Source organism: Oncorhynchus mykiss, chromosome 3, assembly GCF_057628025.1.
Source record: "Oncorhynchus mykiss isolate SJ-2025 chromosome 3, ASM5762802v1, whole genome shotgun sequence".
NCBI classification, from domain to species: Eukaryota; Metazoa; Chordata; class Actinopteri; order Salmoniformes; family Salmonidae; genus Oncorhynchus; species Oncorhynchus mykiss.
This window is the reverse complement of record NC_143024.1, coordinates 29,412,599-29,435,604: the sequence shown is the minus strand read 5'-3', so window position 1 is coordinate 29,435,604 and position 23,006 is coordinate 29,412,599. Positions and strand designations below refer to the sequence as shown.

General features: G+C 41.3%; 2 protein-coding genes and 1 non-coding gene across 4 annotated transcripts in view; 2 read left to right on the top strand and 1 right to left on the bottom strand.

Moving 5' to 3' along the window:
• Nucleotides 1-5,586, top strand: part of LOC110511851 (LIM domain-containing protein 1) — a 35,707-nt gene extending 30,121 nt beyond the window's left edge. The window contains exons 7-8 of one of the 2 annotated variants that reach the window (XM_021592571.3): nt 3,140-3,208; nt 4,262-5,586. In XM_021592571.3, coding sequence (XP_021448246.3) covers nt 3,140-3,208; nt 4,262-4,405 — 213 coding nt within the window. In that variant the 3' untranslated portion in view covers nt 4,406-5,586. Of the gene's footprint in view, nt 1-3,139; nt 3,209-4,261 lie in introns of those variants that run through there. The other variant, XR_016493379.1, reaches the window with a different exon arrangement.
• Nucleotides 5,587-6,129: 543 nt separating this feature from the next.
• Nucleotides 6,130-22,161, top strand: LOC110511860 (phosphatidylinositol-3-phosphatase SAC1-B). The gene is made up of 18 exons (XM_036970588.2): nt 6,130-6,649; nt 7,215-7,312; nt 8,036-8,110; nt 8,269-8,396; nt 9,311-9,460; nt 12,506-12,565; nt 12,679-12,712; nt 13,372-13,473; nt 15,698-15,870; nt 16,040-16,188; nt 16,373-16,471; nt 16,596-16,734; nt 17,704-17,773; nt 17,962-18,034; nt 18,446-18,539; nt 18,650-18,742; nt 18,877-18,934; nt 19,189-22,161. The coding sequence occupies exons 1-18, from the start codon at nt 6,531-6,533 to the stop codon at nt 19,323-19,325; spliced, it is 1,851 nt and encodes a 616-aa protein (XP_036826483.2). The 5' UTR covers nt 6,130-6,530; the 3' UTR covers nt 19,326-22,161.
• On the bottom strand, nt 6,287-6,359 carry trnar-acg (transfer RNA arginine (anticodon ACG)). Its single transcript has one exon. It is a non-coding gene; the product is annotated as a tRNA-Arg (tRNA).
• Nucleotides 22,162-23,006: the final 845 nt, after the last annotated feature.

The following is a 23,006-nucleotide window of genomic DNA, read 5'->3' as shown; positions in this document are numbered from 1 at the left end:
TTATTGTAAAGGACCACTGGAGGAGGCAGGTAGCTGGGTCCAGGGGCAGGCAGAAGGTCATACACTGGAGGAGGCAGGTAGCTGGGTCCAGGGGCAGGCAGAAGGTCATACACAGGGGGTCCAAAAGGCAACAGTACAGGCAGGGATAGGATAGTAACCGGGAGATCGGGCAATAGGTCTGATAGGCTAAGTACAGGCAGGGAATTAGCAAAAGGCGTCGTTAGTGAGGCAGGCAAAAACCTTAAATTAAGGGGAAACCCAGCGCTCCGAATAGAAGTGTGTCACAAAACAAACAATACCTCACAATGATGGGGTGCAAAGAACTTAACTAAATAGTGTGTGATAATGACATACAGGTGTGTGAACAGGTGATCAGAATTCAGGTGATTGGGATCTGGAGAGTGAGGGGATCTATGTGTTTGAGTTCAGGGGATCTATGTGTTTGAGAGTGTGAGCTGGAAAGTGGGCTGGAAAGTGAGCGGCATTCAGGGGATCTACGTGTTTGAGAGTGTGAGTTGGAAGCAGACATTGCAGGCTCTCTCCTGAGCCAAGCAAGCTGCAGTCAGGATTCAGGAAGACATCAATTTTCACAGCTATTTACTCAGTCTAAGGTCTGGGCTGAACCAATAAACCAACCTGATAACAGACCTGGGAACATCTCTTGTTGTAATGGCTGCCATAGTTACACACAGGTCAGCAGACATCCCCCCAAACATTTTATTTATTTATTTAGTGGTTGATTGAGCTGGCGCAAATGGAACCAATGGAATAGTCCCAAAAGAGCAAACCCAGACGATCTGGCACTCCATTCAGGCTCAATCAAAGTATCTGAAAGAGCACTATTTGAACCAGAGGCCCTACTAGGACACCATCCACTGAGGTGTAGATTCAGGGCTGGGCTTCTATTGGAGACCTCTGTATGTAGGCCTACGTGGGGTGGTTTTGGGAGGGGTGTTGTTTGCATTTTTTGGTGTGTGGTTCAGATGCAGGCACTGCACCCTAATGCCTCACTCAGTGCATGACTGTTACCCTAAACGTTATCCCCCCCCCTCTTAAAAAAAACGTCCAAAATTAGAGTTGACTCTACAGGAATGTGGCCCCTCCTCACTGAGGCTATAAGGGTAGAATTCAGAGCTGGGGGGCAGTTTGTGTTGGACGTGCATGTACTTTGTCATGAAAAAGGCCAGATAAATTCATGCCTACTAGCAGGTGGTTTGTAGGACCACTACAGTACAAGGGGGAGAGTTTAGAATAGGTTTTATCTAATGTGTTTAAACTGGTTTTAAATGAGTTGATAGATAGCTGAAGGTCTTCCATGTACCCTCCTGCTGAGTGTGTCTGGCTGATGTAGAATATAAGAAGTCAGTTGGCTGAATAGTTCATTCTATCATAATGACATTTCTGACAAGCCTTACTTCATTATCACATAACAATGGTATATGACCACATGACCATGATGAATAGCTTGCGTGATGACAGTAATAATTAGTGAAAGTCTAATATATACGGAACATTCCAGCTGTAGTACCTGCCCTCTGAAGCTGTCGCAGGCTGAACCCAGACTGTCTGTCAGAAGCTGACTGTTGGTTTAGCCTTGGTCTTTGACACCTGGCTGTTTTCTCAGGTGAAGGTCCACAGTACTGTTCAGAATGTTTCTACACAACTACTATCTTGCCAATCGTGGCCTATGTGTAGGCCTATTTCAAATGCTGTAGTTTGTAAAGGTTGGATGAAAAAGGACATATATGGATGTCAGGACAAAGCCTAATTAGCTTGCCTGCTGGTTGATATATCATCAGTAATTAGCTTACTGCACCTGTTAGCATTCACGGCTAACTATAGCCGAAAAAAGAATCAGGCTAAATGAAAAAGCAATGGACAGAGGCATATAACGCAAAGGGATATTTTTATCCATGGACGCTCAGCATTAAAAAACAAATGTACTGTAGGCTATCTAAGGATCTCAGCATCTCAATACTGTAGGTCGTTATCAATGAAACGTCACAATAAGGTGCAGAGCGTTGGATTTGTCTGCTGGGGGGCAAGGAGGGTAGCCTCATGATATCTCTCAATATTGGCCACCATTAATTGGATATTTGAGTGATCTAAAATATAAGTGAATTATACCTTACAGGAATGAGAGGTAGCAGAAGGGCTCATTTGCCGATGTTCTGTTAGCTGATAATGTTTACTTTGCAAGCTACCGGTTAGCTAACATGAATCCTTTTCAACAGCTAGCTACATGCCAAATGGATAGGCTATCCTCACGAATCTGAAAATACATGATCAATTGATGTTTCTTTATCATGGCAAACATGCAGTTACTTACTGTATAACTCTGATGATATAGCTAAATGTGGAATAATCTGAAATGTGTAGTTCTCACTATACTCTTCAAGGTGATGATATTAAAACCAAATAGTTATAACATGTATTTAACAATCCATTAAAAACACCATGTACAGTAGTTGTCAATGCTTTTAGTGGAGCTGGGTGACTCCTTGCCCCCCAGCAGGCGAATCAAAATGTTCTCAACTAGCCTACCTGGTTAAATAAAGGTGAAATAAAAAACGCTCTGAACCTTATTCTGACGTTTTACTGATAACGACCTATGGAATCCCATTTGAATAGGATCTCTTTGGTTACAGGACTCTGATTGGCTGATGCATTTCCCACTGTCACCTGCACCTGCAGAAGATGAGAAGTGCTCTGAATTGAATGTGCTCTGTTACTGCCAACATCTACTTATGGTTTTGTCCATTAAACAAACAAACAAAACACCTTTGCTGATAACTACTGAGGAAAAATGTACATACTATGACTGTGATAAGTGGTTGTCACAACCATAGAATCATTTAATTGGATCTCTATGGTCTCAACTATTTTAGGATGCACTACCTGTCAATCGCTCTGGATCAGAGAGGCTAAATGTCTACATTTTTTATATATAATTTTAAAAGTCCACTGAACAGAGCCACCTGTCACATGTTTTTCCCACACCTGACATTGGCCGCAGGAAAAATTGGAGAGTTGTCCTGGCCATGCATGCCATGTTTAACTGCTTTAAATGAACCGATCCAGCCTATACTGATAGCTACACGGGTTCAGTGGACACTGAAAAGGCTGTCTGTCTCCACAGGGCTCTGATGAAACCATCCGAGTGGTATCCATGGATAAAGACTACCACGTGGAGTGCTATCACTGTGAAGTGGGTAAACATTAAGATACAAATTCCCTTTTCTATTTCCTTGATGTTTTCCCTATATCCTTGTAGAGACTGGATGTTCTGTGTTGTTGGTGACAAGACTAAATGTTAAAGTTGTCATCCTAGTAAGTATATCCACTATAAAATGACTCATTATTTTTCTCCACATGAATATGCTTAAATACCAGGGATTAGATCCTATACCATATGTCAGCCTTCTCATCATATCAAGAACTCCATATTTCAGTCATCATTTAGTCTTTTAAAATAAACGGTAGCGAGATTTGGTTATATTGACTGAGATTAGTCGTCATAAAGTAAACAGAATTTGAAAGGAAAAACAAAGTGTCAGGAGAATAGTCTCACTTTGTTTGGTCACATATTCTGGAAAGCTATTTCCTGCACACAGATCATAGACAAGGTGGTCCCAGTACTTAATTACAGTCTTGGTCCTAATTGCGTGCTAGAAAGAGGAGCTCAAGCACATGTTAATTTGCTTCGCTCGTCAACACTGTCTGATTCTCCTCAAGTGCCTTTTCTCCTGACTCCCGCCTCAACAGCATTTGATTGACATATGGAGTTCTGAGAGCACTTGAAAACAAACAGCAGTGAGCCGTGTGGAGACGAGAGCTTTTGAGGATCTGTCTCTCTGAATTGCTCCACTGTGGAAGCCAGTTAAACAATTGCCCTTCTCAACTGCCCTTCTCAGACAGTGTTTAGTCTGTCAAAAGCCTGCTGGGCAATTCAAGGGGATTTAAGAATATCTTCAAGTTATTTCGCCTTTGACAAGGTTTTGTTCTCAAAGATGTTTACATTGGGGGGATAGAATGGCCCACAATTCACCTTGCTGTCATAGATCGCTATACCTCTGGGATATAGACAAATGTGTATTTTAAACCAGCGTTTTGAATGCACATTTTGCCGTTCAGATCCCATAGAATCAGATAGATCTAGATGGAATCACAATCACCTTTTGGGGTAATGTTCAAGTGTTATTCGATTTATTTTATAGGCTTTTCCCTTTTATCTTCCTCATCCCTCTGTGTTGGTCTGTAGGACTGTCAGATGGAGCTGAACGACGAGGAGGGGCACCGCTGCTACCCGCTGGACGGCCACCTCCTCTGCCACGCCTGCCACCTGAAGCACATCGAGCCGGGCTGCGCCTCACCCACCGCTGCCTCCTACCAGCACCAGTTCTAGTTTTAGGATCTAGTGCATGGTGCCACCAGGTGGCCCTCTGAACTAACTGCCAATAACCAACCACAACCAATCTGCCCAAAAAAATCTGTCTATAATGGTTTGGAGGATAATGTATGCCTTTACTGTACATCTCTGATGTAAGTTAGGTCTCTGTTAGGGTTAATTGTGCGATTTGTTGATTGATTGATTGATTGCGTGTGTGGGAGTGTGCTTGTAAATTACCTGTTATTATTTTTTATGTAAAAATCAATTTCTCTATTGAAGTGTAAAGTGTTGAACTTTCATCTGACACGAATGTTAATAATCTGGATATAACAAACGTTTTATTTTAAATATATATACATATATATATATTTAAATACCAATGCCAAAGCACAGTTATATTTTAATGACTGATATTTCATGTGCTTATGTGTAAATATCTTGATCTTCATTTTCCCCTTTGTGTCCCACCAATTTCAGTTGCTCAGTTTGAATCAATGTGTTTGTAGATACTGATACAGTAGAAATAGTTTGCATGGCTTAATAGGGAAATTGCCCAGTTTTGTTGTATGTCTCCATGTGTGGGTTATGAGGGTGTGTTTCCATTACATTTTATACTAGAAATACATGAATTGCTCATGTTAGCTAATATGTAGGCAGTGTCTAGAAAGTCAAAGTTAGCAATTTAATACACAAACTGTACATGGTCCTTTATTGTTCCATGTCAATGGGAATCATGTTGAATTAGTATTACATTTCTATTGTTAAATGAACCCTGGATGTTCTGTTCCCAACACTGATACTGGGCTAATATTCCCACTGTCTTCTGTCACACACCACCCCTAGCATATACTTTCTATTGCATTATTAACCCAAATAAGGCAGTTACGTTATGTCCGGGTCAACAATGTTTCCAAAATAGATAACTAGGTTTATTATATTCCAATAAACCACCGAATGCCCTGAACCCATTTTGTTTTGCAGTGATAAAAAAGTGACTCTAAATGATTCCGTTTTAGTAAGCTTAGTCTATCATATTTCATGATTTATTATACAGTATTTATGCTTGTTTAAAACAATTCCCATGATCATTAATCATTTGTATTCCAGTGGCTTACTATATTTAAAAATGATTTGAGAGATGTCCATAAGAAATATATATATATCTATATAAAAATGCATTGTAATAGCCTGTCAAATTGTGTCTCTTCTTCATGAACAAGTAGCCTATATACAACAAAAGCTTTTGCACACCTGTAGTGGGTATATCTTTACACAGCAGTTGCAACGAAAACAGAGCCCTGTTTCAGTAAAAAATTGATGGATTGGGCTGTAGAAATGTAATTCCTATCCATAGACATGGCTATGGATGCAAAATTCGTTTTTTCCATGTTTTGAGGTTATACAGTGTTTATTCACATTTAAAAAAAAATGTAAACATTGCGTAAAACAAGCTTATATATTTTGGTTCTGATGGGGTACGACAGTTAAAATACATTTATGAGGCATTTATAAATTATATTCTTCAATAATCAAGGGGTACAGAGCATTAATGTATGGATATAACAACTGCTGATTGTCATGTTAAGGCTATTGGGACACAAAAACATATGAATACAAAAGTTTGATCAACTGTAATATGAGCAGTAACGTTAGACCGGACAGCGCTGTTTTTTCAACAAACTCGCGGCAGTGCCTAATCAAATATGCAGTAGCCCATTGGCGAGGAAAAGGTCCGAATCAGAGGATCCGAGTCAGCCAAGAGTCGAACTCAATTAAAACAACTCATGATAGCATCGAAACAAAGAATAAAGTATTCCTTCATCATGACAGCAAACAACCAATGGTTTAATCTTCGTAGAATAAAAAGATCAGAGAAGATCCGGAAAGAAAAAAGGACGAGCTAGCCAGGAGTCGAACCTAGAATCTTCTGATCCGTAGTCAGACGCGTTATCCATTGCGCCACTAGCCCGCTGAAAACGGTATAGGAATTGTTCCGTTATAAAGTTATCATGATATGAAATGAGGATTCGTAGTAATAGTGCGACTGCTAAACTGTAACTTTGATCAAATCATGTATTTGTGTGTGCTACATAATAAGTAGCTGACTGTACTTTATCAGAGTTTGCAACTACGACGCTAAATGTCTGACCCTGGACGCGAATTCCGGTCCAGCCATAATATACAATGTGCGCATTCATTGGCACGTCACTATGTCAGACCTCCTCTAAAGATGGCGACCGCCTACGAGAAATTCAACCTGTAAGTCTTGAAAATATATATCGTTTTCAGTATTTTATTTTCAGAAGCTAGCTAGTACAACTTTTCTGAAAAAAATTGCCATATTCTGTTGAGAGAAAATTGCCGTAGGTGTACGTCTAGAGCTAGCTAGCAGATTATAAACTATTTAGCGAACGTTCAACTGCAATTACAGGCTGCAGTCATTCGTATGTGGGATTTGTTTCAGTTTACAGTATTGTAGATAGTTTACAGTCAATGATGTGTAGTTGTGTTGTCCGTAACAGTACTTATTTAGCCATCTGCCTTTCGATTTAATCGAGTGGTAGAATTCAATCGATCTTGTTGATGAAGCAGCTAGCTAGCTAAAAAATAGAGTTAGCTTAGCTGTTAACGTTAGTTAGCCCATTGAGCCAGCTAGTATGCGTGAGCTAGATTGTGGTGACGTTAGCCACTATGTTGAGCTTTGCCAAATCAAGCCAATGGTTTGTTTCCCTTTGTATAAGGCGGGATTCACCATGCCAGATGTTCGTCTACCAAGGTCACTGATTTTGTATCTCTCTCCTCTGTGTCCACTCTCCCCCCATAGGCACACTACCCCAGAGAAGTTTTACATTGAGGCATGTGATGACGGCTCAAATGATGTATTGTCCATTGACAGGGTGTCCACAGAAATGATCCTCACCGGTATGTTGAGTAGGCTGTGTTTGTGCGCGTTCATCATGACATGATGACCAAAGTCCACATTATATTTTATTTAACTAGGCATGTCAGGTAAGAACAAATTCTTATTTACAATGGTGGCCTACCAAAAGGCCTCCTGTGGGGAGGAGATTAAAATGACATTTAATAAAAATATAAGCCAAAACACACATCACGGCGAGAGAGTCAACACTACATAAAGAGAGACCTAAGATGACACACAGCATGGTAGCAACACAACATGGTAGCAGCACAACATGGTAGCAGCACAAAGCAGGGTACAAACATTGTTAGGCACAGACAACCACACAAAGGGCAAGAAGGTAGAGAAAACAATATACCATGCAAAGCAGCCACAACTGTCAGTAAGTGTCCATGATTGAGTCTTTGAATGAAGAGATTAAGATAACTGTCCAGTTTGAGTGTTTGTTGCAGCTCGTTCCAGTCGCTAGCTGCAGCAAACTGAAAAGATGAGCAAATGGTGGTTTGTGATGATAAAGGCAATGAAAAAATGATGTGGCTCAGTTGGTAGATCACTGTACTTGCAACAGCAGAGTTGTAGGTTTGATCCCCATGGGAGACCAGTACAAAAAAAAAAAAATGAAAATGTATGCCCTCATAAGTCGCTCTGGATAAGCATGTCTGCTAAATTACTAAAATGTTGTTTTTTTTTAATTAAAAAATGATTATTTGTCTCTGTCCCTCTAGTGAGGAAGGACATTCCTCCCCATGCGGTCACCAGGCCAATATGTGGGATCATGGGAACTATCCGTCTGGTGGCAGGTAGGTTCAATCTTGCACTCTTTCAACGTGAGTCAGTTCAGACTCTCCAGTAAAATTATCCATTGAGAAGACTTTACCTGTGCATTACACACAAATGTTCTCAACAGGGTGAGTGTTTACTTTAGTGACACCTGTGCTCCTCTGCCTACCCTCCACAGGCACGTACCTCATCGTTATCACAAAGAAGAAGAAGGTGGGTGACCTGTTGGGCCATGCCGTGTGGAAGGCTATGGACTTTGACGTTATCTCTTACAAGAAGACTGTGCTGCACCTGACAGACAACCAGGTAGGAAGGTTGGGGCCCCAGTGCCAGCCCACAAGCACCCAAGCTCAACATGACTGTGGATGTTTCAGGCCAAGAATAGTTTTATTTTACCTTTATTTAACTAGGCAAGTCAGTTAAGAACAAATTCTTATTTTCAATGACGGCCTAGGAATAGTGGGTCAACTGCCTGTTCAGGGGCTTGGACTTGGGGGTTTGAACTTGCAACCTTCCGGTTACTAGTCCACTAGGCTACCCTGCTGTGTTTCACAATGATTCCTTGTTAATGACAGTGGGTTGTTTTGATGTGGATGTTGACCGATCAAAAACCCTAGCCTGATACTCTGGGTTATTTGCTAGCTGCAGAAGTCACTTTCCTTCACTACTGTATGTGACCAATAGGAAAGCAGCATATTGGACAGAGAATGCTAGGCATCTGTGCTGACATAGATGCCCTGTGTTGAATTGGCTATGGAGCCGGTCAACGACAGACAGTGTGTCTGTAGACAGTCGAGTGTATGTGAAGGGCAAAGCTGTCTATCAGTCAGAGAACGAGACCCCTTCTCACAGACAGAACAAGTACTGCTTTCAGACTGTATCATCATCATGTAGCTGTTACAAGAACACTCTGTTCTGTCCCCAAGTCTAGACAAGTGTTTCTCTATTAGTGGGCATCTCTATGTTGGATTCAAGTTGAATTACTGTTGGAGGAAATGTTATTTATAGTATTTCAGTTTAGATTCCTTGTATATATTATTTTAGAAATATAGTGGTCATCTGATACTTTCTAACCACCGTTCCACCTACCTTCTGTTTTGCTTTCTTTCTTCTGTTTTGCTTTCCTTCTTCAACCTGCCTCCTGACCTCTCACCTTTGACCTCTGTGCTTTCCTTGTTCAACCTGCCTATTGACCCATCTTTAACCTCTGACCCCATCAGATGCAGGACAACAAAGCCTTCCTGTCCATGATCAACAGTGTTCTGCTCACAGACGGCTTCTACTTTGCTACAGACTACGACCTGACCCACACTCTGCAGAGACTTGCCAACACCAGTCCTGAGTTCCAGGAGATGAGCCTGCTGGAAAGGGTGAGAGAATGAGGGGATGGATATACAGTGGGGCAAAACAGTATTTAGTCAGCCACCAATTGTGCAAGTTCTCCCACTTAAAACGATGAGAGAGGCCTGTAATTTATCATAGGTACACTTCAACTATGACAGACAAAATTAAGAAAAAAATCCAGAAAATCACATTGTAGGATTTTTATGAATTTATTTGCAAATTATGGTGGAAAATAAGTATTTGTTCACCCACAACTAGTAAGATTTCTGGCTCGCACAGACCTGTAACTTCTTCTTTAAGAGGCTCCTCTGTCCTCCACTCGTTACCTGTATTAATGGCACCTGTTTGAACTTGTTATCAGTATAAAAGACACCTGTCCACAACCTCAAACAGTCACACTCCAAACTCCACTATGGCCAAGACCAAAGAGCTGTCAAAGGACACAAGAAACAAAATTGTAGACCTGCACCAGGCTGGGAAGACTGAATCTGCAATAGGTAAGCAGCTTGGTTTGAAGAAATCAACTGTGGGAGCAATTATTAGGAAATGGAAGACATACAAGACCACTGATAATCTCCCTCGATCTGGGGCTCCACGCAAGATCTCATCCAGTGGGGTCAAATGATCACAAGAACGGTGAGCAAAAATCACGGGGGGGACCTAGTGAATGACCTGCAGAGAGCTGGGACCAAAGTAACAAAGCCTACCATCAGCAAGGGCATTGAAGATGAAACGTGGCTGGGTCTTTTAGCATGACAATGATCCCAAACACACTGCCCGGGCAACGAAGGAGTGGCTTCGTAAGAAGCATTTCAAGGTCCTGGAGTGGCCTAGCCAGTCTCCAGATCTCAACCCCATAGAAAATCTTTGGAGGGAGTTGAAAGTCCGTGTTGCCCAGCAACAGCCCCAAAACATCACTGCTCTAGAGGAGATCTGCATGGAGGAATGGGCCAAAATAGCAGCAACAGTGTGTGAAAACCTTGTGAAGACTTACAGAAAACGTTTGACCTCTGTCATTGCCAACAAAGGGTATATAACAAAGTATTGAGATCAACTTTTGTTATTGACCAAATACTTATTTTCCAACATAATTTGCAAATAAATTCATAACAAATCCTACAATGTGATTTTCTGGATTTTTTTTCTCATTTGTCTGTCATAGTTGAAGTGTACCTATGATGAAAATTACAGGCCTCTCTCATTTTTTAAGTGGGAGAACTTGCACAATTGGTGGCTGACTAAATACTTTTTTGCCCCACTGTGTGTGTGTCTGTGTGTATATATATACAGTTGAAGTTGGAAGTTTACATACACCTTACCCAAATACATTTTAAACTCAGTTTTTCACAATTCCTGGCATTTAATCCAAGTAACAATTCTCTGTCTTAGGTCAGTTAAGACCACCACTTTATTTTAAGAATGTGAAATGTCAGAATAGTAAGAGTGATTTATTTCAGATTTTCTTTCTTTCATCACATTCCCAGTGGGTCAGAAGTTTACATACACTCAATTAGTGTTTGATAGCATTGCCTTTAAATTGTTTAACTTGGGTCAAACGTTTCGAGTAGCCTTCCACAAGCTTCCCACAATCAGTTGGGTGAATTTCGTCCCATTCCTCCTGACAGAGCTGGTGTAACTGAGTCAGGTTTGTAGGCCTCCTTGTTCACACACGCTTTTTAAGTTGTGCCCACAAATTTTATATGGGTTTGAGGTCAGGACTTTGTGATGGCCACTCTAATACCTTGACTTTGTTGTCCTTAAGCCATTTTGTCACAACTTTGCAACTATGCTTGGGGTCATTGTCCATTTGGAAGACCCATTTCTGACCAAGTTTTAACTTCGACTGATGTCTTGAGATGTTGCTTCCAGTATCCACATAATTTTCCTACCTCATGATGCCATCTATTTTGTGAAGTGCACCAGTCCCTCCTGCAACAATGCACCCCCACAACATGATGCTGCCACCCCCGTGCTTCGCGGTTGGGATGGTGTTCTTCGGCTTGCAAGCCTCCCCCTATTTTCCTCCAGACATAATGATGGTCATTATGGCCAAACAGTTATAATTTGTTTCATCAGTCCAGAGGACATTTCTCCAAAAAGTACAATCTTTGTCCCCATGTGCAGTTGCAAACCGTAGTCTGGCTTTTTTATGGCGGTTTTGGAGCAGTGGCTTCTTCCTTGCTGAGCGGTGATTCGGGTTATGTCTATAGGACTCGTTTTACTGTGGATATAGGTACTTTTGTACCCGTTTCCTCCAGCATCTTCACAAGGTCCTTTGTTGTTGTTCTGGGATTGATTTGCACTTTTCGCACCAAAGTACGTTCATCTCTAGGAGACAGAACGCGTCTCCTTCCTGAGCAGTATGACGGCTGCGTGGTCCCATGGTGTTTATACTTGCGTACTATTGTTGGTACAGATGAACGTGGTACCTTCAGGCATTTGGATATTGCTCCCAAGGATGAACCAGACTTGTCGAGGTCTACAATTGTTTTATTTCTGAGGTCTTGGCTGATTTCTTTTGATTTTCCCATGATGTCAAACAAAGGCACTGCGTTTGAAGGTAGGCCTTGAAATACATCCACAGGTACACCTCCAACTGACTCAAATGATGTCAATTAGCCTATCAGAAGCTTCTAAAGCCATGACATCACTTTCTGGAATTCTCCAAGCTATTTAAAGGCACAGTCAACTCAGTGTATGTAAACTTCTGACCCACTGGAATTGTGATACAGTGAAATAATCAGTCTGTGCATTTTTCCAATAATTGTATACAAAGTAGATGTCCTACCTGACTTGCCAAAACTTTAGTTTGTTAACAAGAAATTCATGGAGTGGTTGAAAAAAAACGAGTTTTAATGACTCCAACCTAAGTTTATGTAAACTTCTGACTTCAACTGTATGAGGGAGGAAAATAATGTAAAAACATGTTTCCATTTGGAGATACAGTCATGAAAACACGAGTAATGTGTTTACTTGTGTCCTGTCCAGATGCAGACATTTCCTATGCAGGGCATGTGGAAACAAGTTGAATGGTATGATACAGATGTGTTGTTTTCTTGCCCTCATTTTAGGCAGATCAGCGGTTTGTGTGGAATGGTCACCTGTTGAGAGAATTCCTGCCACAGCCAGAGGTAAGGACAGAGCTGACACATGTTAAAACCACTTGTGGTAAATATAAAATGAATATCCAGTACAGATCTTATGATCTTTCTAAACTGCATTGTCTGTGTTCTTCTCTTGACAGCTGCACAGGTTTGCTTTCCCAGTTGTCCACGGCTGTATCCTTTCAGTTTTTTTTTCTTTGTTACAAACTCCAGATGAAGACTTTTCCCTCCTTTTCAATTCTCATAAACAGGAAGACCTCATTACCACTTCCTGTAAGACAACAGATATTACCCATATGAGATGTCATTCACGGGGCGGTTGTTTAGAGTGAATGAACTGTTAAACAGCATTGCAGTTTAAACCCTGTAATCTGTCATTGGTTGGAAATCTACCCTCTGTGATGGGAGCACACTAGATCACATGGTCATTTTTACGTTCATATTTTGCATGGGGTTTGGCGGTTTGAGTGACTGGATGTAAAGCCCATTACTCTGGATTAGTCTTGTCATTCTTTTCCCTGAGAAAAACTTCAACTGTTTGACAGACCATGAATATCAATAGAAGTTAACGTGCAGTTTTCTCCTTTAGCCACAAGGGGGAGCTAGAGATTCATATACGTCGCATTATAATTGGGAAATTAGGGATATTGTATTCACAGACAATGAACGGAATGTGGATCCATTGACATATTGTGATGGAGCCCACATTTCTAAGCATCACAGCAGGCCCAAAACATTTTCTGAAAAGGAGGCAGAGAAAGGTTGAATTCAGGAGGTAAAGTTAGGCTTTATAAAGGTTAAGACCGTGTTATCCCTAACCATGTGTTGTCCAGTCATCATTATGAAGTCCTGCTGCATCAATGGGAAGATCTTTGACTGGAACATCATCTCCAGGCGGAGCTGCTTCAGGGCTGGAGTACGTTACTACGTTAGAGGTGACTGACTCCACATGCACCAGCACGTCTAACTGGAGCTTTCTGACTAGAGCAGGGATGATGGACAATCTTTTCCACAGTGGACCGGTGTGGGTGCAGGGGGTTTTGTTCCAGCCAAACAGTAATACATACAGTACCAGTCAAAAGTTTGGACACGTCTACTCTTTCAAGGGGTTTTCCTTATTGTAGAATAATAGTGAAGACATCAAAACTATGAAATAACACACATGGAATCATGTAGTAACCAAAAAAGTGTTAAACAAATTCAAAATATATTTTAGATTCTTCAAAGTAGCCACACTTTGCCTTGATGACAACTTTGCACGCTCTTGGCATTCTCTCAACCAGCTTCATGAGGAATGCTTTTCCAACAGTCTTGAAGGAGTTCCCACATATGCTGAGCACTTGTTGGGTACTTTTCCTTCACTCTGCGGTCCAACTCATCTCAATTGGGTTGAGGTCGGGTGATTGTGGAGGCCAGGTCATCTGATGCAGCACTCCATCACTCTCCTTCTTGGTCGAATAGCCCTTACACAGCCTGGAGGTGTGTGTTGGGTCATTGTCCTGTTGAAAAACAAATGATAGTCCCACTAAGCGCAAACCAGATGGGATGGCGTATCGCTGCAGAATGCTGTGGTAGCCATGCTGGTTAAGTGTGCCTTGAATACTAATTAAATCGCAGACCGTGTCACCAGCAAAGCACTATCACACCTCCATGCTTCATGGTGGGAACCACGCATGCGGAGATCATCCTGCTCTGCGTCTCACAAAGACACCGGTTGGAACCAAAAATCTCAAATTTGGACTCATCAGACCAAAGGACAGATTTCCACCGGTCTAATGTCCATTGCTTGTGTTTCTTGGCTCAAGCATGTCTCCTTCTTATTGACGTCTTTTAGTAGTGGTTTCTTTGTAGTAATTTGACCATGAAGGCCTGATTCACCCGGTGTCCTCTGAACAGTTTATGTTGAGATGTCTGTTACTTGAACTCTGAAGTATTTATTTGGGCTGCAATTTCTGAGGCTGTTAACTGTAATGAATTTATCCTCTGCAGCAGAGGTAACTCTGGGTCTTCCTTTACCTGTGGCGGTCCTTATGAGCGCCAGTTTCATCATAGCAATTTTCCGTATTGACTGCCCTTCATATCTTAAAGTAATGATGGACTGTCGTTTCTCTTTGCTTAACTGAGCTGTTCTTGCCATAATATGGACTTGGTCTTTTACCAAATAGGGCTGTCTTCTGTATACCACCCCTACATTGTCACAACACAACCGATTGGCTCTTTAAGAAGGAAAGAAATTCCGCAAATTAACTTTCAACAAGGCACACCTGTCATTTGAAGTGCTTTCCAGGTGATGAAGCTGGTTGAGAGAATGACATGGTTGTGCAAAGCTGTCAAAGTAAAAATATTTGTTTGCAGGGATGTTCTGAACGTTTTTACTATGGTTCCCTGAAAGTTTTCTTGTTAGGTTTTATTAACGTTCTGAGCAAATATTTCAATAGGGCTTTTAACACTGCTATCTTAGTTTGGGTTAACTGCACAGATGTGACACATGGAAATTCATATGCTTAGGCATTAATCATTCAAACTTTTTTCTATTTTTTATTGTGGCATGGCGTCAGTGAGATTCAAACCTATGCTCTTCTGTTCTCGATCCATGGAATTAGTCCACTGTGCCACCAGGATGGAGCTAGCATGCCATATATTTTTCTAACAAATGCAAAATTGTTCATTTGAGTTTAGAATTATTCCCAATGTCAAACCACTTGGAGAACATTCCTAGAACATTACAAACATTGAAAGTCAATGTAACCATGTTTGAACTTTTAGTAAATGTTCTGTTAAGGTAATGAAATACCAAGTAAATAACATTATTATATATATATATCTTAAATGTGCTGAGAATGTTCCAAAGCAATGAACTATCCTGCACCATTCCCAGATAGTTGTGGGAAGATTGTTTGCTAAATAACCATAGGACATCCACGCTCTCACCAAGCTCTAAGAAACATATGGTTCTCAGAACGTTATATGCTAACTGGGTCTTCAACCAATATTTTGATTTAGTGGAATCAGTTTTTTTTTACAGCTGGTTTGGAACAAAACCCTGCACACACTCCAGCCCTTTGCAGATAATATTGGCCTGTCCACTTCTTTATATTTTTACTGTCAAACACTCCTCACTCAGACGGATCATTACATAATGTCTATTTGGTCCATCAGGCATTGACTCAGAGGGTCATGCAGCTAACTTTGTGGAGACAGAGCAGATTGTCCAGTACAGCGGTGGCAAGGCCTCATTCGTACAGACCCGGGGCTCCATCCCCTTCTACTGGTCCCAAAGACCCAACCTCAAGTACAAACCAAAACCTCAGATCAGTAAAACCATCAACCATGTACGCTACCTGTTAAAATATTCATATCATTTTTCATATTCAATGTTCAAATGTAAAAACATTTTAATGTACAGTAGTAGTAGTCATTTAAATACAGTAGAGGTATGTGATATTGAGTATTACTATACTGAGTCAAGTCTTTCTTACCTTTATTGTCCTGCTTTCACAGCTGGATGGCTTCCAAAGGCATTTTGACTCGCAGATCATCATTTATGGAAAGCAAGTGATTTTAAATCTGATCGACCAGAAAGGCTCAGAGAAACAATTGGAACAGGCCTTTGACAAAATGGTGTCCAGTTTGGGCAACGGCATGGTCAAGTAAGGACTATAGCTTTTCCCCATCATTCATTCTGATCCCACTATGCCCGTCTTCTAACGTCATTCATGTATTTATTTTAGGGGTGAACATTCTGTCTAACGTCATGGAACTCCAAATAACCCCTTACAGAAAATGATTTACTTGGATTTTACATACCTTTCTCCCTGTACCGTGCACCTCTAGGTACATAGCGTTTGACTTCCACAAGGAATGCAGTCGGATGAGGTGGCATCGCCTGCAGATCTTAGTCGATATGGTGACAGAGATGCAGGATGAGTATGGGTAAGTATTTAGTCTGCATGGCCGGTGAGATGAGTTTTTGTACTTTGTTCATCTCCGTCTGGTTTGCTGATTTGTTTTGGGACAAATGTTATTGTAAAATCAAATTGTTTGATTGGTTGGTCAGGTACTTCCTGGTTGATGTGGATGGGAACGTTCTGGTGCAACAGGAAGGGATGTTCCGCAGTAACTGCATGGACTGTCTGGACCGTACCAACGTCATCCAGAGTCTGCTGGCACGACGCTCACTGCAGTCACAGCTGGAGGTGGGAACCACCAACCAGACATGTCCAATATATAGACACTCCCACTAGTTCTAGACACTTCTACCACATCCATTTTAACCACAGGTGTCAAACTCATTCCACGGAGGGCCAAGTGGCAGCGGGTTCTCTAATCCCTTGTACTTGATTGATGAATTTAGGTCACTGATTAGTAATGAACTCCCCTCACCTGGTTGTCTAGGTCTTAATTGAAAGGAAAAACCAAAAACCAGCAGACACTAGGCTGTCCATGGAATAAGTTTCACATTCCTGATCTATACACTTTCACCACATCTAGACTCACTCTCTCTGTGTCTTTGACATAATGAGTAATGTCATGTTCCTCTGTGTTCTACCTCAGGAATTTTGGTTTTACTGTTCAATAAAGGTGTAGACCTAGCCTCCCCTTTTACATTCTGTAAAAACAATGGTAAAAATCTTAAAGGAAACTACATTTTATGAGGAGCTTGTCCATTTTGACGTAACATAGACCTTTTGACTTGACAAAGTCATGCGTTTCACAACTTACATTACCTTGACTCACTTGACCCATATTTGCAAATGAGCAACAAACGGACATAACAGAGACGGGGAAAACCCAAACTCTATGTTGAAGGCCTCTGACTAAAGCTGCTGTCTCTGTGGACTTTGACTGTGGGCTGTTTTGTTATCTGACCCTATGTGGGCTGTGAAAAGGTCAGGTCTCATCTCACCCAGGTACAATAAATACTTCAGGTACCATTGTGTTTTTTATAAAACTGTTTTAGCACTGTGGGTTAAACTGTCATTGAAACATCTATTAATAGTGTAGTAAGGCTGCTAGTTGACCCACAGGGTGACGAAGTTGAAGTTGCATCAAGGTCTTTCGGGTAAACAACAGTGCTGAATCTGATGGCAACCATCTTGGTTCCGCCTTGCCCCCTGTAGTCAGGCCACTGCAGTATCTCACCACACATCTTTGTTTATCTGCAGCGACTGGGAGTTCTCCACATGGGCCAGAGGATTGAAGATCAGGCCGACTTCGAGAAGATCTACAAAAATGGTGATCCTCAGCTGAAATCTACACACTTTCCTTACCCTTCTGCCAGCACGAGCACAGCATTGTCTTCCTTATGAGATTATTCCAACACTTTGGTTTAACATGATTGAAATCCTCCCCTTTTTCCACTGACTAAATCTGTTTTTTTTTTCTCTTTCTTCCTCTCCCTCTCTCACCCTTGCTCGCTGCAGCGTGGGCAGACAATGCCAATGCGTGTGCCAAGCAGTATGCTGGCACAGGGGCCTTGAAGACAGACTTCACAAGGTGAGAGAGAAGGGCTCACGTGTTTCTTGCTATTCTGGTGATTAGCAAACTAAGGCACAGGACTAGCTCTCTTCATAGAAACGTACTCCATTCCATCAGGAAGTCACTGAGTTCACCTGGCTTTAGGAGGATATTATGGATTCCAATAGAACTTGTGCATTATACAATGACAGAGAACTAGTTGTGTTTCTGCTGGCACGGTACCATCCCACTGTCAGTCACACCCATGAAGTTGGCCATGCATTATTGGCTATGAACTACATCAAAACATCGTACTGGATGTTGGTGCCCTAAGAACAGGGATGTTCTGCTTGTGATTTTTGTGATAACCAGGAAGACAACTCTGAGTAAGAGTAGTATGTGTGAGAGATGATTATGACAGGGATGACTGAAGCGTTGCTCATGTCTCAGAACAGGGAAGAGGACACAATGGGGGCTGGTGATGGACGGCTGGAACTCCATGATCAGATACTACAAGAACAACTTCTCAGACGGCTTCAGACAGGTGTGTCTAGTGTGCGTGTGCGCCAGTTATTAGTCATGTTTTGTAAATCCTTGACGTGTGTGTGTGTGTGTGTGATAACTGATAATTGAGACATCTCTCCTGATCATCAGGACTCTATTGATCTGTTCCTGGGTAACTATGCCATTGATGAGGCAGACATGACCACACCCCTTCACGAGACCAAAGACTGGAAGTTCCTCACGGTGAGATCTGATTGGCTAGGCTTGATCAGTGCTATGTATACTGATAGGCTACAATATGTGTTGGTTTCAGTCACAAGCGGTAGATTGAGATTCCGTTATCTTATTTAACTCCTGTTTCCCCTCTCCCCCTCTAGTTGCCCATTATCATGGTTGTGGCATTCTCCATGTGTATCATCTGCCTCCTCATGGCTGGTAAGTCAGCAGTGGACTCCCTTGTCAAGTCTGCATTGAATCCTAATAGGGGCATGGAATTTATTTGAAAATTCTAGTTACACCTGCACTGATCTCAAGTTAAGATTTGGTCCATAAACACATTTTGCAGTACTTAATTTTACAATACTGTTTCTACTTGTACTGACTAGGAAAGTATGTGCTATCAATGGGAACTTTTTCGGTACTTAGTTATTACCCGTAGTGACCCTCAGTGTCCCCCCCTCCCCCCTCAGGTGACACGTGGACGGAGACCCTGGCGTATGTGCTGTTCTGGGGCACAGCTAGCTTCGTGACAGCCGGCGTCATCCTCTTCAACGGTCGGGAGTTTGTAGACTCGCCCAAGCTGGTCCAGAAGGAGAAGATGGACTGAATGTGTGCGTGTGGAAAGCAGCTACGCCCCACAGACTGCTCCTCTTCCTCTTCATCCCACTCTTCTTCATCATCGTTCCCTCAGCATCAGCGGGCCTGGAGCCTGTACTGATTACTGATCCAACGGCATGAGGAAGAGGAGGAGGAGGATGGGGTGAGAGAAAGGCCAGGTGTATGATGTAGGGCTGTGAAGCATACAGGGACTCGCTCTGCACTGGTCTGCTGCTGTCCACACCACTAAGCACATTATTTGGGCTGGGGCTGGGGAAGATCCCTAACCTTGTCCATAGACTGACTGTATACGCTGAAAACTGTCTGATTTTATGATACAATAACCCACTACGGTAACACAGTTACCCTTCTGCACGGAATGCATATGAACGGACACTGGCACTGCTGCTGTTTCCATAGCAACCTTGACACGGGAACTACTTTTTCAAAAATCTTGCCCTTTTTGTTGTTGTTTTTGTTGATTTGTCGCCTTCTAGCTACATCATGTCATATTTTCTCTGTTGGTTGCCATATTGTTTGTGTCATTGCCCCTGAAGAGTCGATCTGAACGTGGTGTCTTAGTGTGATAGCCACTGGCACCCAATATGTCAGCTGTCTGACGGCCCAGCCCAAGCCATGATCCCAAAACTAGCTCACCAATAGTCATGGAGAGAATATGCTAGCTGGCCAATAGGCAGGAAGAGAACGTGCTAGATGGCCAGTGATTGGGGAGAGAATTTTCTAGCTGGCCAACAGTCAGCTAGAGAATGTTCTAGCTGGCCAATAGTTGGGGAGAGAATGGGCCGAACTGTTTCAATAGGGAACTTTAGTTATGGTGTCCCACCACCATTAATGCCATTGTAACTGGCCATAATATTCTCAATCACTGCACTTCTGAGTGCACAGACAGACCCTCAAAGGGTTTCACATGAGGATTCCTCGGAGATGTGACGAGAGGAATGTTTGTCTGTCTGGCTGTCTAGTCTTCCCAGGGATGGAAAGCTTCATGAAACAGCTGGAAAGACGAATCCTCATTAGTTTCTGACAACTAAAAGGTGTGAGAGAGCATCAAACTATATACTATAGTGAGTAGGATCTGTCTTTGACCAGTAGACTGCGAGGCCCAGACCTAGGCTAATAATGAAGCGTGGATTTAAAGGTCCAAATGCAGCCATTTTTATATCAATATCAAATCATTTCTGGGTAACCGCTAAGTAACTTACTGTTATTGTTTTCAATTAAAATGGTCGAAAAGAAAATAATTGTCTGGGAATGGTTTTAGGGGAGGGGTAAACTGAACTAGCTGTTATTGGCAGAGAGGTTTGGAAATCTTTCTTATTCATTTATTAACTCATTTTTACCGTCGGGTGATGTCACCAGGCAGGTCAAAACTCCATCCCACCAAAAAAGGCTGAAATTTCAGGCGGTCTTTTCTAACACGAGAAGAGCATTATTATTTCACAGTGTTATTCCAACCTGGAAATATATATTCATCATGGGAAAATATAGTTTTTGACTGAACTGGGCATTTAAACGAACCAAAGTCTCATGGGGCATTGGGGATTTTAAATGGCACTTGTCCCCTATGACAATTTCTTTGTTTTAGTGTGTCTCTGGATGGGATTGTGAACTGTTGCTCTCTCTCACACAATCTTTCTCCTATATTATTTATCCTTTGATTATTGGCTGTTCTGTAGCACTAGCCCCAAGTCAAATTATGCTGCCTTACCGCAGTGTTTAGTAGCAGGATTGGAGCCAATTCCATATAAATTCAATTCAGGAAGTAAAATCCAATTCACAATTGTATTCTCATTGAAAAGCATTGAGAACTGTTTAATTGGAATAGGAATTTCAGTTTACTTCCTGAATTGAGATTAAATTGAGCCCAACCCTGGTGTATAGTGTACATAATCATTACAGGATCACACTTACCTTACCTGCAGTCAGAGTGGCACCTGCTGATCTGAGAATGTTAAAGTATGTAATTTTAAATTGATTATATTGCCGCTTATGTGTCTTTCCACTTCAACTGTAGTGGTACAAAACGACAATGAGAGAGTACGTATGTCCTATAACTTTAAATGTAGTGGTCCAATAATACATCGGGGTATGGTTACTATGATGAAGCATAAGTTGGTTATTATGCTTCTCAAAGCTACATATTGAAATGGCTCATTTGCTGTAGCTATAACCCTCGGTATACATAGGATGCCATGCAAATGGACAACAGTACATTCCGCTGTGCATTATCAGCCATAAGCCTATCAAATACAAGAATCAGCCAGCATAGTGTCTCTTGCTGATCTGTGTTTTTAAACAGATGATTTAGGTGCCATGTTAACCTAGATACAATTTAATGTAATGACAAAGCATTGTATGCTTGTAAGAATGATGTGCTATTTAAGCTGAGTCATGTTTGAGCGGTTTTAGACAAATATTTTTGGTTTGACTGCTTTACCAATGAAAATGGGTTGCTACTGTTGGCTCAATGCAGTAATAAGAAAACAAGCTGGACCAGTTTTAATTGTTTTCTAGGCCTATATTATTGTCACTTGTTTTGTTTATCAGAGGATTTATTTTGGGGGTGTTATTTTCCAGGATTTTAATTTGTTATTGTGTTTTTTTGTCACTTAAAACATTGTGTCCAAGAATGTGTAATAAATGTGTCATCAATCATTCTGTTCCATTTCCTAATATTGTTCTATAGAAATGGTTATTTTACACAATGTAGCATATTTATTGTCCATAGTTTTTTTCTGGTTTAAGTTTTAAGTGACAATATGGAAAATACTATTGGTACCGTAATAAAAATCAATTTCCTTTAGGGGGTAGTTTATGAATGTGTGTAGCAGTCCATTTGAGCAAGTGTATTCTTTATTAGATAATGGTTCATCATTGTCTGATTTCTTTTCAGAAAACAACAGAACTGCCCTTAACTATTTTCTTGGAAGTTTTTCCCTAGGTGGCATAGTCACACAAAGTGGTACCCACCCTTACTAGTGCTGATACACGTAACAGAAAGTAGTTTAATTTTTGAACAAACTGTTCATACTTTAGTTTGAGGATGTGCAGCATATACAGCCTGCTCTTGGTGTTATTCCCTCCATCTATGATGCATTGAGGCACAGTATGTCAGTATGTTGATTTTATTAGGATCCACATTAGCTGACCCCATGACGACAGCTAGTCTACCTGGGGTCTGACACTTAACAAAAAAATATATTAGACATTAAGACATTAGATAAGTAGACATTAGAGACATTTAAAATACCTGAAAGGTAACATTTAACAGTCAATTTTCATATTGAGTGATCAATCTCATTAGAATGTTCTCTTGAATTTTAACGTGCTTATCCCTCGAGAAATGTCAACCAACTATCACAAATCATTGTTTTATTTTTTTTAAATGGTGTCCGCCACACAATTTTGTTTTCATTGCATTTCAAAGGCAGTAGGCAATACTTTTTCGTGTGACTGTTACAAATGTTGAATAAGTCATTTGTATATTTCACAATCTCTGATACTGTGTTGCATAGTCAATAGTGTTTCGGCGTTGCCGTCATTGTAGTATAATTAAACGTAGACAGCGAAAATGATTTTGCCATTAGCGGGACCGCAGATATTGAGAAGAGTGAGATGCAAGACATCGCTCTCACACCGTCACACAGTATCTGCATGTGGAGATTCCCTT